At 40.6% G+C, this 13009-nt stretch overlaps 1 protein-coding gene across 1 annotated transcript in view; it reads right to left on the bottom strand.

Annotated features, from left to right (window-relative positions):
• TENM3 (teneurin transmembrane protein 3) overlaps positions 1-13009 on the bottom strand; it is a 2204264-nt gene that overhangs the window by 54702 nt on the left and 2136553 nt on the right. Inside the window, exons 31-34 of the mRNA XM_039540233.1 lie at positions 9419-9686; positions 8736-8879; positions 3647-3896; positions 3201-3221 (exon numbers count right to left, since the gene is read on the bottom strand). Of these exons, the coding sequence (XP_039396167.1) occupies positions 3201-3221; positions 3647-3896; positions 8736-8879; positions 9419-9686 (683 nt within the window). The remainder of the gene's footprint in view (positions 1-3200; positions 3222-3646; positions 3897-8735; positions 8880-9418; positions 9687-13009) is intronic.

Raw genomic sequence — 13009 nt, 5'->3', positions numbered from 1 at the left:
ATCAGGTGAGTTAACTGCGATTAATCAACAGCACTAAAAATTACAGAATAAGCAGAGGAAATGTGTGTATGAGGGGAAGTCTGGCTTGTGTCTCCTCACTGGCCTAACTTTATGTCACCTTTCCCTATTTCTGTGGTATATATAAAATCATAATGAAAAGTGGAAGGCAACCTTAACTAGAGATGCTGCTACCTGTGCTGCCTACAATTATGTTCCTAAAATAATCTCTTTGTCACTGCTCATATCAGGCTACACCTCTCTTTTAATTTCTCTACAGGTTTCCATTTACTGTCTACATCATGTGCACCTTCAATACTCCGTGAAATCCTGTCCCAACCTCAGCCTGTATTTATTCTGTTGCTTCTTCCACCCACTGTTACACCTGGAGTCACTGGATTGAGGGCTTGGCCCTGCCCTGCCGGGGCGCTGGGTTGGGGGCTGCACCACGTGGCTTGGCTCCACTCTGGCCAGGACACAGGGTCGGGGCCATGCTATGCGGCTCCCGGAAGCGGCGGCATGGCCCTGTTCAAGCTCCTACATGCTCCAATGGGAGCTGCAGGGGCAGTGCCTGTGGATGGGGCTGTGTGCAGAACCCCCTGGCCACGCCTCCACATGGGAGCTGGAGAAAGGACATGCCACTGCTTCCGGGAGACTCCTGAGGTAAGCGCCACTTGGAGCCTGCACCCCCTGAGCCTCTCCCCACGTCCCAACCCCCTACCCCAGCCCTGATCCCCCTTCCATTCTCCAAACTCCTTGATCCCAGCCCAGAGCACCATCCTACACCCCAAACCCCTCATCCCCAGCCCCACCCCAGATCCTGCACCCCCTCCCGCACCCCAACCCCAATTTTGGAGCATTCATGGACCGCCATACAATTTCTATTCCCCGATGTGGCGCTCATGCCAAAAAGTTTGCCCACCCCTGATCTAGAATATGCAAAAAGAAAACTTACAATTCTGATCACTAACACTATAATTTAAAGAGTTCCAAATATTATATTTAATCATGGGATTTCTTGCTGATGCTACAGGAAATGACATATCTGAACTATTACTTCTTAAATAAAAAACCCTTCCAAAATTAAGGACAGAAAATCCACATGAGCTAGTATGGCCAGAAGAAGAGTGAATTGTATGAGAATACAGGCATATGGAAAAATGAAATGTGAGTCTATGGGTATTTGTTTAAAACAAACAAACAAATCACCACCTGACAGGAAACATGAACACAGCCAATATGAAAACTGGTATGACTGCTGAGCCTCATGCATGTCACATGACACACACTTGTCAGCCCTGTCACAGAGGCTTGCTGTAATGTCACATGTCCAACAAGACAGCCGGATACCCACACAGTTTCTCCTCCTTACTACCAGGAGCTGGTAAGACAGAGGAACTGCAGGGAGTCAAGCTGCCTCTCTTTCTCTCCTCTGGGTGCTCCCCTTGCGGTAGCCAAACTAGTCTGGAGCAGCCAGGAAGAGAAGGTAGCTGTAGCCAACTTCCAAGTCCCTGGCAGTGTTGCCAACTCTAGTCATCTTGGAATCAAGATCTTGTGAATCTTGGTGTCATGTTACTCTGCGAAAACTTCAGCTTTCAGGTTTTTTTTAAAAGTACAGTAACTCCTCACTTAAAGTCGTCCTGGTTACTGTTGTTTCATTGTTATGTTGCTGATCAATTAGAGAACATGCTCGTTTAAAGTTGCGCAATGCGCCCTTATAACCTCATTTGGCAGCCGCCTGCTTTGTCCACTGCTTGCAGGAAGAGCAGCCTGTTGGAGCTAGCTGGTGGGGGCTTAGAACCAGGGCAGTCCAGCAGCCCCCTATCAGCTCTCTGCTCCTCTAAGTTCCCTGTGCAGCAGCTGCCCAGCAGACTATCAATTGCTGGGCAGTTCAGCTGTCCCTCCCCCCATTGCCATGTGCTGCTCTTGCCCTCTGCCTTGGAGCTGCACCCAGGAGCCTCCTGCTTGTTTTGCGGAGTGGGGGGAGAGGGGTGCTAATGTCACCCTCCGCTCCTTTACCCCATCGGGCCATCTCCACAAGGCAGGGGTGGGACACGACAGGGCTCAGGACGGAAGGAGCTTGCTGGCAGCAGCTTCTGTCTCAACTTGCTGATCTACTTAAAAAGGCAGTGTACTTAGAGTGTGGTCAGCGTACTTAAAGGGGAAATGTGCGTCTCTCTCTCACACACAGTGTATGTCTCTGTCTCTCTCTGCCATGCTGTCTCTCCTCCATCCATTCCTGCTTCCTTGTAGAGAGTGAGGCTACATTAACAACATGTTAACCCTTGAGGGCTCAGACGAGTACTAGTTCATCATTTAGCAGTAAGGCATTCCCTGGGAAATATCCCACCCTCATCCACCCTCTGACTTCACCACCTCAACCAAGCTTCACAATCATCATTGCTGTGTATAGTATTAAATTGTTTAAAACTTATACCGTGTGTGTATAAGTCTTTTGTCTGGAGAAAATTTTTTCCCTGGAACCTAGCCCCACCTATTTACGTTCATTCTTATGGTGAAATTGGATTTGCTTAACATTGTTTCACTTAAAGTCAGCATTTTTCAGGAACATAACTACAATGTTAAGCAAGGAGTTACTATATGTTTCTTGCCCTTGTGGTTGCACAGAAAATCTTGAAATATGAATCCCCAAAAGCCCTAAATCTGAAGGCTAATAAAAGGAACTTAAAATATATTACATTTACAAATCTCATGACTTTTAAGCTATCATCATCATATTTTGGGCCAGCCTAATGGGTTTTGAATGACTGAAGTTGGCAATAATGCTGCTAGCAAGAGATAAGAGGGGAGCCAGAAGCAGGGTTTAAGACTGGGAGACAGGAGAAGGGAGCAGGCAGCATAAATGGGAACAGTGACTGGGGATCAGAAGTGACAGAAACTGGGTACAGAAAATGGGAACCTGTGGCTAAAAGTAGGATGCAAAAGAGGACAGGATCTGAAGGGGGACAAGGAACAAAGAGGGTCCTTAATGGGACTGAGAACAGAAATTGAATATCAGTAATTCTACAACTTGACAACTGGCCTAACCAGAGGCAACATGCTCTCCTTTGACAGCTGAAGTCATTATTTTTGAAAAGCACGCCTCATACAATAAAAATACTGGAAGTGACTAATCCACAATATACATTCATTTGTAAAAATGGACAGTTAGAAGAAATATACATCTCCTTAAAAATACTTACCTATGTCTAAAATCTTTATTTCTTGGTGGGAGCAAGTAAAGAAGAGTAGAAAAGCAGTATTAGAAAAAAGGTTAGAAAAGAAACAAGAGGAGTAGAAGGCAGAATTTAAAATATTATTATTCTAGTGAAGAAGATGAATTACACACTTTGATCCGACAGAGTTAACTTATTTTGACTCTAAAACAGGAAATACTTAGGCTAGTTTGAATTGCTACAATATTTTTAGATAGAGATATGCATAGTTAAACATTTTAGAGTTAATCAAATTTACTTCATTTTTTATTTGGTTCAATTCTTTTGGTTCAATGCATTATGTAAAAAAAATACAACATTTTATCTCCAACTGAATTTGATATATTAACTTATAAAATGTCAGAAAACTATCCCATATTTTAATTCTCAACACCACCTTAATTCCAAAAGTCCCAGACTGGGAAAAGGCGTACCTTAGTTCAAGAACACTAGTGACGTTTCCAGATGGGAATATCCGCCGAACATAGTTGAAATCCCCTATGTACAGGCTGCCATCTATCCCACAAGCTAATGCTACCGGAGCTAGTAGTTTATTACCATCAGCTTGGCCGTTGCAACTTGGGCATGAGATGCTGCGTCTTCGTCCATTGCCCATGATGCTACTAACAACTGGAGGTTGCTGAGAAATAAATTGATTTTCACCATTTCCTTTGTAGAGGATACCTGATAGAAATAAAAATACAATTGCTTCCCACATCAAAGTCACATTCAGGAAATGATGATCATTAATAGCAAACATATCTTATGCAAGACTTTTTTTTCATAAAATTCATTAATATTTACAAATAAATCAGAAATATACTTAGAGAACCCACAGCACCAAATTAAAAAACATTGAAAACAACTGTCTTGTCCAAAAGATATAGTAGAATATTAAAAATACTAACATCTGTAATATGAACATGTTTACAATCATTCTGTTTATAACATTTTTATATTTATAATGGAGGGGGAATTTTTTTTGAAAAAAATCACAAAAATCACATAATCCATTTACTTTTAATGAAACATATGCTTCTAAATCCCTTCGGTTTGAAAATCTCCCTCAGAAGACTGGAGTTCTAATTGCATGTACATTGATTATTGTAAAAGATGGGTTTATATTTGTGAGTTTCATTCCTGTAGTCATACAGTAACTAATTAAAAAATATCCTGTTACATTTGACTGGACCACTACCACATACATCAAACATTAATAAGGGGCTACTTCAAAAAAGTTCTGTGACTCAATTTCACATTATAAAAGAGTCTTTTTCACTGTACAATACTAATCTATCCCTGGTAACAAAGTCTGCACCTAGAATACATCTGCAGTTATATACAGTTATTAAAAATGTCAAATACAACAAAAAATGTTGTGGCAGGCCAACCTGCTCCTTAAACCTAATTCTGCTTTGAGGCATGAGAAGTACAGTTATTTTATAAAGACAAAGTAATATGCCAGCAGTACATTTTTATGGCCTTCACATGAAATGTGGGAAGCAAAATACATACCTGATGTTAAATTTTTCATAGTTAGAAAATTATGTTTGAATTTGGACTCAGTTAAATGTTACCAGTGTCCTCATTATTATATAGATCAATGACTCCATCAAGTTCTGCTGTATGGATGGTCAGCTGCTATTGTTATGCTCATATGTCACAATAAATCTTAATGTGGCATAATCCATGTAAACCACATGTCACTTTGTACTTTATAGTGCTACATGTTTTATTTATTGAGTACAAAGTTTCAAAAGCAGTTTTTGATGCTAATGGTAACACTTCTTTTTCGAGATACCGATAAAACAATCAATCTTACAAAAACACATTTAGGAAACTTGAGAAGGTGTATTCCTCCCCTTCCCCCCACTTTTTCCCCAAGGCACTTTTTAAGTTGAAAAGAGATCAGAATAAATATCTTTCCTTTTTCACTTAGACTGTTTTTGGTTGCTTCAGTTACTTTGTTAATGCCATACAATTTGGTAGTGGTAAATACCAGAGCAAATGTACATTATGAAATCAGCAAGGATGAAACTGGCTTACGAAAACTTAAAGAAAAGTCATCGAAATAAGGCTGCATCATAATAGCAAAGGGAGTGTGTTTTTCATGAATAGTCTGAGGAAGAATGCATTAATGGCATCTGAAATCACCCTTCCTATGATTACATCATTTGTGACAATCATGGAACCATAATTTTGCTGAAATAGCTAAGTTCTATAATTTTTATAAGAGGACTCCTACAAGTCAAGACTCTGCACTAGTGCACATGATTTATTCTGTCATTACTTTGAAAAATTGCTCCTTCATATTTCTCCTCTATTATCACAGAATGGAAAGATGAACATTAGAATATTTATTGCAGTGGTTCAGGGTGTCCATACAAACACCTGTCACTGTCTGTACTCTACTCTGAATAAATTTCTCCAGCTCATCCACCCTGTCATTACAACTAACTACTTCCTTTATTCAATTAGACACATGTCACTTTGAAAAGTCATACTTGTCAAATCTACTCTTGAACATAATTTAAAGCCACTATCAATTCACCTTGTGAATAGAAACAACCTCATAATTTAAAAACCTAGACTAAATAAAACATGCATCTTTGCATTTTTATAAATATCATTAGAATTTTGCATGGCTCTTGTCTGACATTTTATATTTAAATTTCCATTTCCCCTTATTTGGTTGTACTATTTTTTTTACTATTCAGCAGTACCAGGTAGGCTATGACCCATCATATCACACCAGCTAAGCAGGATCAAACTGAGCCAACACAGATGGGAAACCTCTACAAAATACCTGGATACTGCTGGAAGTAGCATTCTTCCCTCTCAGGATATAGCTACACCACAAATTAAGGTGTAATTGCAGTGTGATAACAATAGTAGTGAAAATATGGTGGCATAAGGCTTCACTTCAGGTTACCTGCCACAGTACAAGCCTGCTGATGACATTGGGTGCATATTCAAATTGCTGGCCCATCCCGAAGTCTATGCCACAGTATTTTTACTGCTATTGTTACCTGTGCTAGAGTGAAGTTAGAGTGAGTATGTCTACTTGCACTACAATTGCACCTTCAGATGTGGTGCAGACATACCCTAGGTCAGTACAGAACTGATACCCCAACACAGTGTTAGAGGGAGACCCAATCATACTTTCTGTAAGAGTACAGTGCATCCTGACCAAATTCCAACTTGCATCATTTCATTCTGCTTATCTAACTTCCCTTACAGATCCAACTGAATACAGTATTCTTCATTTCCTTTGCTAAACTCTTATGCCATGATGCTGAACACTGTTAAACAGCTGCCTCATTTTACTCCAGAGTAGGCTACATTTCTCTGGGGAGTGGAGTGATCCTGATATGAATTTTGGTTTTGGATACTTTAGTACCAAAGTCACTATGTAAATTATAATTACTATATTATAATTGTGGCTGCTGCTATGTTGTCTGGGCAGTCCCTAGCAATCTCCACCACTCCCCTTCTCCATCAAGTGAGGAGCGGTAGGCAGAGAGGAACTGATTGTTGGGAGGCTGGTTCAATCTAGCTGCAATGAAGTGACACATGAAAATGTAGTTAGCAGTGCCTATTCTAAGAGAAGAGAGCCCCTCTGCATCACTGGCTTCTTCTTTATGTCAGTGTTCCCAAAGTGCTGCAGAGTCATTCATGAGACACCCTGCCAGGGAGTTGGGCCACAAGGAGAAGCATTAGCAACATGAATTGTAAATAGCCTTGCTCCATGGAAATGTACTGTGTGGGGTTGGGGCGGGGGCATGACAGAACACTGTATAAGAGGCCAATGAGAAGCATGTTAGACACATTGACTCTGCTCTTGGCACTCATGAAAACTCAAATCTTACTAATTCACAATTGGTCCCCCATTAGCTGAAGTTAGTGAGAACATAAGAATGTAAGAATGGCCATACTGGGTCAGATCAAAGGTCCATCTAGCCCAATATCCTGTCTTCTGACAGTGGCCAATGCCAGGTACCCCAGAGGGAACGAATAGAACATCATCATGTGATCCATCCCCTGTCATCCATTCCCAGCTTCTGGCAAAGAGTGGCTAGGGAAACCATCCCTGTCCATCCTGGCTAATAGCCATTGATGGACCTATCCTCCATGGATGTATCTAGTTCTTTTTTTGAACTCTGTTATAGTCTTGGCCTTTATAATATCCTGTAGCAAAGAGTTCCACAGGTTGACTGTGCGTTGTGTGAAAAAATACTTCCTTTTGTTTGCTTTAAACCTGCTACCTATTAATTTCATTTGTTGACCCTTAGTTCTTGTGTTATGAGGAGTAAATAACAGTTCCTTATTTACTTTCACCACACCAGTCATGACTTTATAGATCTCAATCATATACCCCCTTAGTCGTTTCTTTTCCAAGCTGTTCAATGTCCCTAATCATTTTTGTTTCCCTTCTCTGTACATTTTCCAATTCTAATATATCTTTTTTGAGATGGGGCGACCACATTTGCATGCACTATTCAAGATGTGGGCATATCATGGATTTATATAGAGGCAACATGATATTTGCTGTCTTATTAGCTACAGCAAATATGCTTTCTTAATGATTCTCAACATTCTGTTAGCTTTTTTGACAACCTCCTCAGGCAAGGAGTTCCACAGGTTGACTGTGCGCTGTGTTGTCAAGCTGACTTCTAACTGATAAACAAGGGCCTCATTAAATGGTCATGGGATAAGAGGGAAGGTTCTCTCATGGGTCAGTAACTGGTTAAAAGATAGGAAACAAAGGGTAGGAATAAATGGTCAGTTTTCAGAATGGAGAGAGGTAAATAGTGCTGTCCCCCAGTGGTCTGTACTGGGACCAGTGCTGTTCAACATATTCATAAAAGATCTGGAATAAGGGGTTAACAGTGAAGTGGCAACATTTGCAGATGATGCAAAACTACTCAGGATAGTTAAGTCCAAAGCAGACTGCAAAGAGCTACAAAGGGATCTCACAAAACTGGGTGATGGGACAACAAAATGGCAGATGAAACTCACTGTGGATAAATGCAAAGTAATTAGCAAACATTATCCCAATTATACATATAAAATTATGGGGTCTAAATTAGCTGTTACCTCTCAAGAGAGAGATCGTGGAGTCATTATGGATAGTTCTCAGAAAACATCCACTCATTGTGCAGCGGCAGTCAAAAAAGCTAACAGAATGTTGAGAATCATTAAGAAAGCATTTCGCTGTAGATAATAAGACAGCAAATATCATGTAAAATAAAATTTTGTAAGCTAAAAAAATGCAATAATATGCTTTTCATTGTGACACCTTTGTTAAGTAAATCCCAAAGGCTTATGTAATTTTAGGAGGGAGAAATATGGTATAAACTGTAAAACATGGAAACACATAAAATACTCAATTATTTCATACTTTGCATAGGTATGGTACTTCTTTACATGGAAGAAAATATTTGATTAATTTTAACGATATGTTTCAAGCAAGGGCACTAGAGTAAAATATTAAAATGAACAATGACAAGAATACGTCCTTACCATTCTGAACATCTAACACATGATGTTTATCCAATGTCCAACCACCCATGTTAGAGGCATCCAATTCATATCCCTGCAAAATGGCAGTCCGCTTTTCCCAGAGAGTTAGATCCAAACAAGACTCGTATTCATAACCTACAGACACTGGAATCATAATAAATCACATTTCATATTCCCCACCATAGTTGAAAAATGGAATTTTGTTCAGAAAAATAACATTTCTATACTAAACTTGTGATTTTTTTGCCCTCACAAACTAAATTAAAACCTGTATATCCTTTATCATACAGAGATTGTTCAAATATTTCACAATTTAAAAAAGGAATTTCAGATGATTAAAATGATCTTGTTTTTAAAAAGAGCAGTAGACTGACTAAGTCTGTCCTAAGACAAGGGTGCAATACAGAGTGGGTTTTTTCCACATTAATTTGCCACTGTGCTTAAAATGAGATTCACAAAAACTATCCACATTGGGCCTATCCTCCAACTTATTTAATACAAATGAAAAATTATCAATTTGTGATCTCTTTTTATTTTGAAATACATTTTTATTATAAAAAGTCTACCTTTAGTACAGTGTTGTTGTGCTAAATATTTTCTGATTAACTGATATAGTCAGTTTCATTTTAACACTATGATTCCAAGACAGTAATAAATTCAGAAAGGCATCACACTGTACATACCAACAGCTTCAGATAAGCCATAGACCTTCTGGTTGTATGCATCGGTTTTATCCCATATGAAAGTGTAAGCCAGATTTGGGGATGCAGGGAACCATTTCTGAAAGAGTCTTCCCACCACTGCCACCATAAGATGAACCTTCATTAAGTTAAATGGTATAACAGACTGAGTCATCGTGATCTTAAGAACTGATTTATATCCTGCAGCTCTGGAGCTTAAGTATGATAATTTCAAATCAGTTCCTGGGATTGTAGTCTCTTCATGAAGTACCTAATTGTTGATAAAGAAACATTATAATAATGTAAGTTATTTTCAGATTAAACTGAATATAGTAGTATTTTAAAATCATATCTCGATCAACAGTATATTAAAATCCATAATGAATCAGAGCCTTTATCTGAACTGCATTTTGATAAATAAAACATTTTAACAAAAGAAATCACAATATTCTGCTTTTTCTGAAAGACATCTCAAAGTCTTTTTGTGATGCAGTCGCTCAATTATTATTTTCTGCTGCAAACTTTCAAAGACTTATGGACATCTCTTTTTTTTTCCCCTGAAGAACACTTCCAGTCTCTTTTTCCACAAGAGATTTGTCAGTAAAGCATCCTCTTTCTGGCAAATAACTTCTTCTGAAGCCACCATCCATGCTGTATATCACATACAGTAACTGTGATACAGCTAGCACTCTCCCAATTGAAGATAAGTGAGCACTGGGCATCTGAGATCCAGCAATCACTCCTACATATCCCTGCATGAAGCTGACAGTTCTCTTCTGGGATACACACAATACCCTCAGAGGTAAGAATGGTCCTCTGAGCAACACCAACAAACCCAAGACACCATATATTGTGACAAGTCAATTTTATTATAATTAAGAATGTAGTTATGAAGATACTTGTTAGCATACAAAAATAATTCCTTTCTCCCATTCCTTGTCTATATTGCCTATTTAGATAATAAACTTTACTGGGCAGGGAATTATTGCTCAGAATGTGTAGGTACAGCCCCTCGCACAATGGCAATCCAGATTTTGATTAGGGCCTCTAATTGTTACTGTAGTACAAATGTTAAATAATAACAGTCATGTTTCATAAAATATCTGTTTTATTTCTGTATTGTAAATATTTTAAACTAGAGCTTTCTTCCATTTATTGCAAAGACATAGAAGCAGGATGCCTTAAGGAAAGCTTCCCCATATTTTCACTACTCAGACATCAGCTCATTGCTTTCTCATATCAGAAAGGTTCAATCCTGTTTTCATAAGTTTTTTCCCCCTCTCCTGAGAATTAGAGTTTGTATGTGGTAGTTCGACATGAAGGAATTCTGCCTTCTATGGATCAAGATAGTCCATCACCTTTATTTCACTCAGGACTTTAACTGGATAAGAATCACATCCTTAAATACTGAAGGCAGAGCCACCAAGCATCCCCATTAAAATGAAAAGGTTTCTATAAACACTATTGTAAATCACATCTGAGGGCTGAACAGGGGCGGCTCTACAAAGTAGGCTGCCCCAAGCAGCGCGGAGCGCTGCGCGCCTCCTTCCCAGTCCCGGCGGCGGTCCCTCTTTTCCGCGGGCTCCGCATCCTGGGGAGGGGGGCATTTGCTCGGCTCTCCCCGCGGCATGCCTGCGCGGGTCCCACGGGCCGGGGCCGGCCGGGGCGGATCGGCGCGGCGATGCCTGCGGCAGCGGTCAGAACCCCGGAACCGGACCCGCCGCGCAGGCATGCGCGGGGCAGGCGCCGCTCGTCCCGGCTCCGCGGGGCGTGAAAGGCATCCATGCGGAGCTCCACGCCTCCACCGGCCCGCCCCAGGATGCCCCGCAGCCCCTGGGGCTGAATTAAAGCAGTATGGGGCCATAGCAGCACTTAGTGCTCCTGGGAATCAAATGTAGGTAGCTTTACTCTACTTTTCCATTCCTTGGTCCTGGGGACAACCAAGGCCAATGTACTAACTTATACTGGTGGATACAGTCTTCAGGGAAGCACTGTGCTCTATCCAGCTTCCCCACACCCCGGAATGCCCTCTATGTTGAGGCAAGGACCAATACAGGCTGGCAGAGGGCTGGCTATGGGAGCTCTGTGCTAGGGAAATCCTCAGATGCAGTTTTAAAACTGTTAACAGACCCTTTAAGAGGTTGCTTCATTAAGAGGGTCCAAGGACCTGTCATATAGAATTTAAGAGGCCTTAGATGTCATGTCATAATATCCGATAACGGATGGAAACTACTGCAGGTATATTAAGAAAGATTTACATGACATTAACTATATTTTTCTCTTTCCTCATTCTATGACCAATTATCACTGACAGCAGCTTGGCTCATCTAAGAGGAAGCTTAGGATGCAACGGAGCTGTCATTCAAGTAAGGTATATATAGGCAAGCACCTCTCTTCTCCTTCAGTCAGAAACTTCCCACACAGTGTACAATTTCATATTACAGCCGAAAGGAAAGGAGAACTAGGATGGGGAACAGATTACTAGGACAAGCCCAATTACTGATAAGCAATTCTTAATTGCCAAATATCTGCTCTTCCCACTTCACCAGTCATCACTGAGAGCAGGTGACACACACTACTGTCATTAAGAAAGTGCTTAAAATTGGTGATATTTGTGTTGCCTCTAAAATTACTTGTGCAATGCCTCAGCCCAAGATGCAGAGAGTATAGTGGATGCTCCTCTGAACTGAAGGGCAAACAAGTCTCTGCAGGCTAAAAATGTAAAAACCCATCCAGAGATATAAGCAACTGAGGATCTGTTCCTTTACTAAGATCTTGAAGGCAAAACAACTCTAAGATGTTTGAAGGACTCCCACGCTGCACTTAAAAAGTGAACTAACAGATGCTGTTCTCTTTCGGGGGGCAGGGGAGAGAAAGCATCTTGACTAGAGAAACAAAGGAAAATAAGGTTTCAGAATAGCAGTCGTGTTAGTCTGTATCCGCAAAAAGAATAGGAGTACTTGTGGCACCTTAGAGACTAACACATTTATTTCAGCATAAGCTTTCGTGGGCTACAGCTCACTTCTTCGGATGCCCACGAAAGCTTATGCTGAAATAAAGTGCTCTAAGGTGCCACAAGTATTCCTGTTTTTTAAAGGAAAATAACACATCCATAAATGAACACAGCATGATGGTTCCCGTTAGTCCCAAAGTTTACTCAAATCTTCTCTTGCAACCAAAAAGTGTAGATGAGTAGTGCTAAGTCATAAAGCATCCATCCACCCACTTAGCTGAGAGAACAGAAAGTAAACAGGCCACTCTGGTGGGCATTTTCACAAAGCTCTACAGTGGGTTTGGATGGATGTCTCATTACGAACCAGGAGGCAAATTCAGGTCTTACTGAGATAAAAAACTGACTATTGCTATGGTAAGATTCACAAAGGGGGCTCAGCACTGCAACTTCTAACTCTGCTCTGCTGCTTAGCAGAATCCACAGCCCAGAGGTAGGCACCCTGGCTCTCTATAAAATGCTAAGTATCTAACTATGGAATCCACAGCCAGCAAGGTGAGTGAGGTGTTCCTTACGTTAGCCACAGGAAATGCCAAGGAGAAGGGTGTGGTTTAAGCATTGCCCCTCAAAGGAACTTAGGTGCC

This window comes from Mauremys reevesii, linkage group 5 (assembly GCF_016161935.1).
Source record: "Mauremys reevesii isolate NIE-2019 linkage group 5, ASM1616193v1, whole genome shotgun sequence".
Lineage (NCBI taxonomy): Eukaryota > Metazoa > Chordata > Testudines > Geoemydidae > Mauremys > Mauremys reevesii.
Note: the sequence above shows the minus strand (reverse complement) of the source record. Positions and strands in the feature narration are given on the sequence as shown.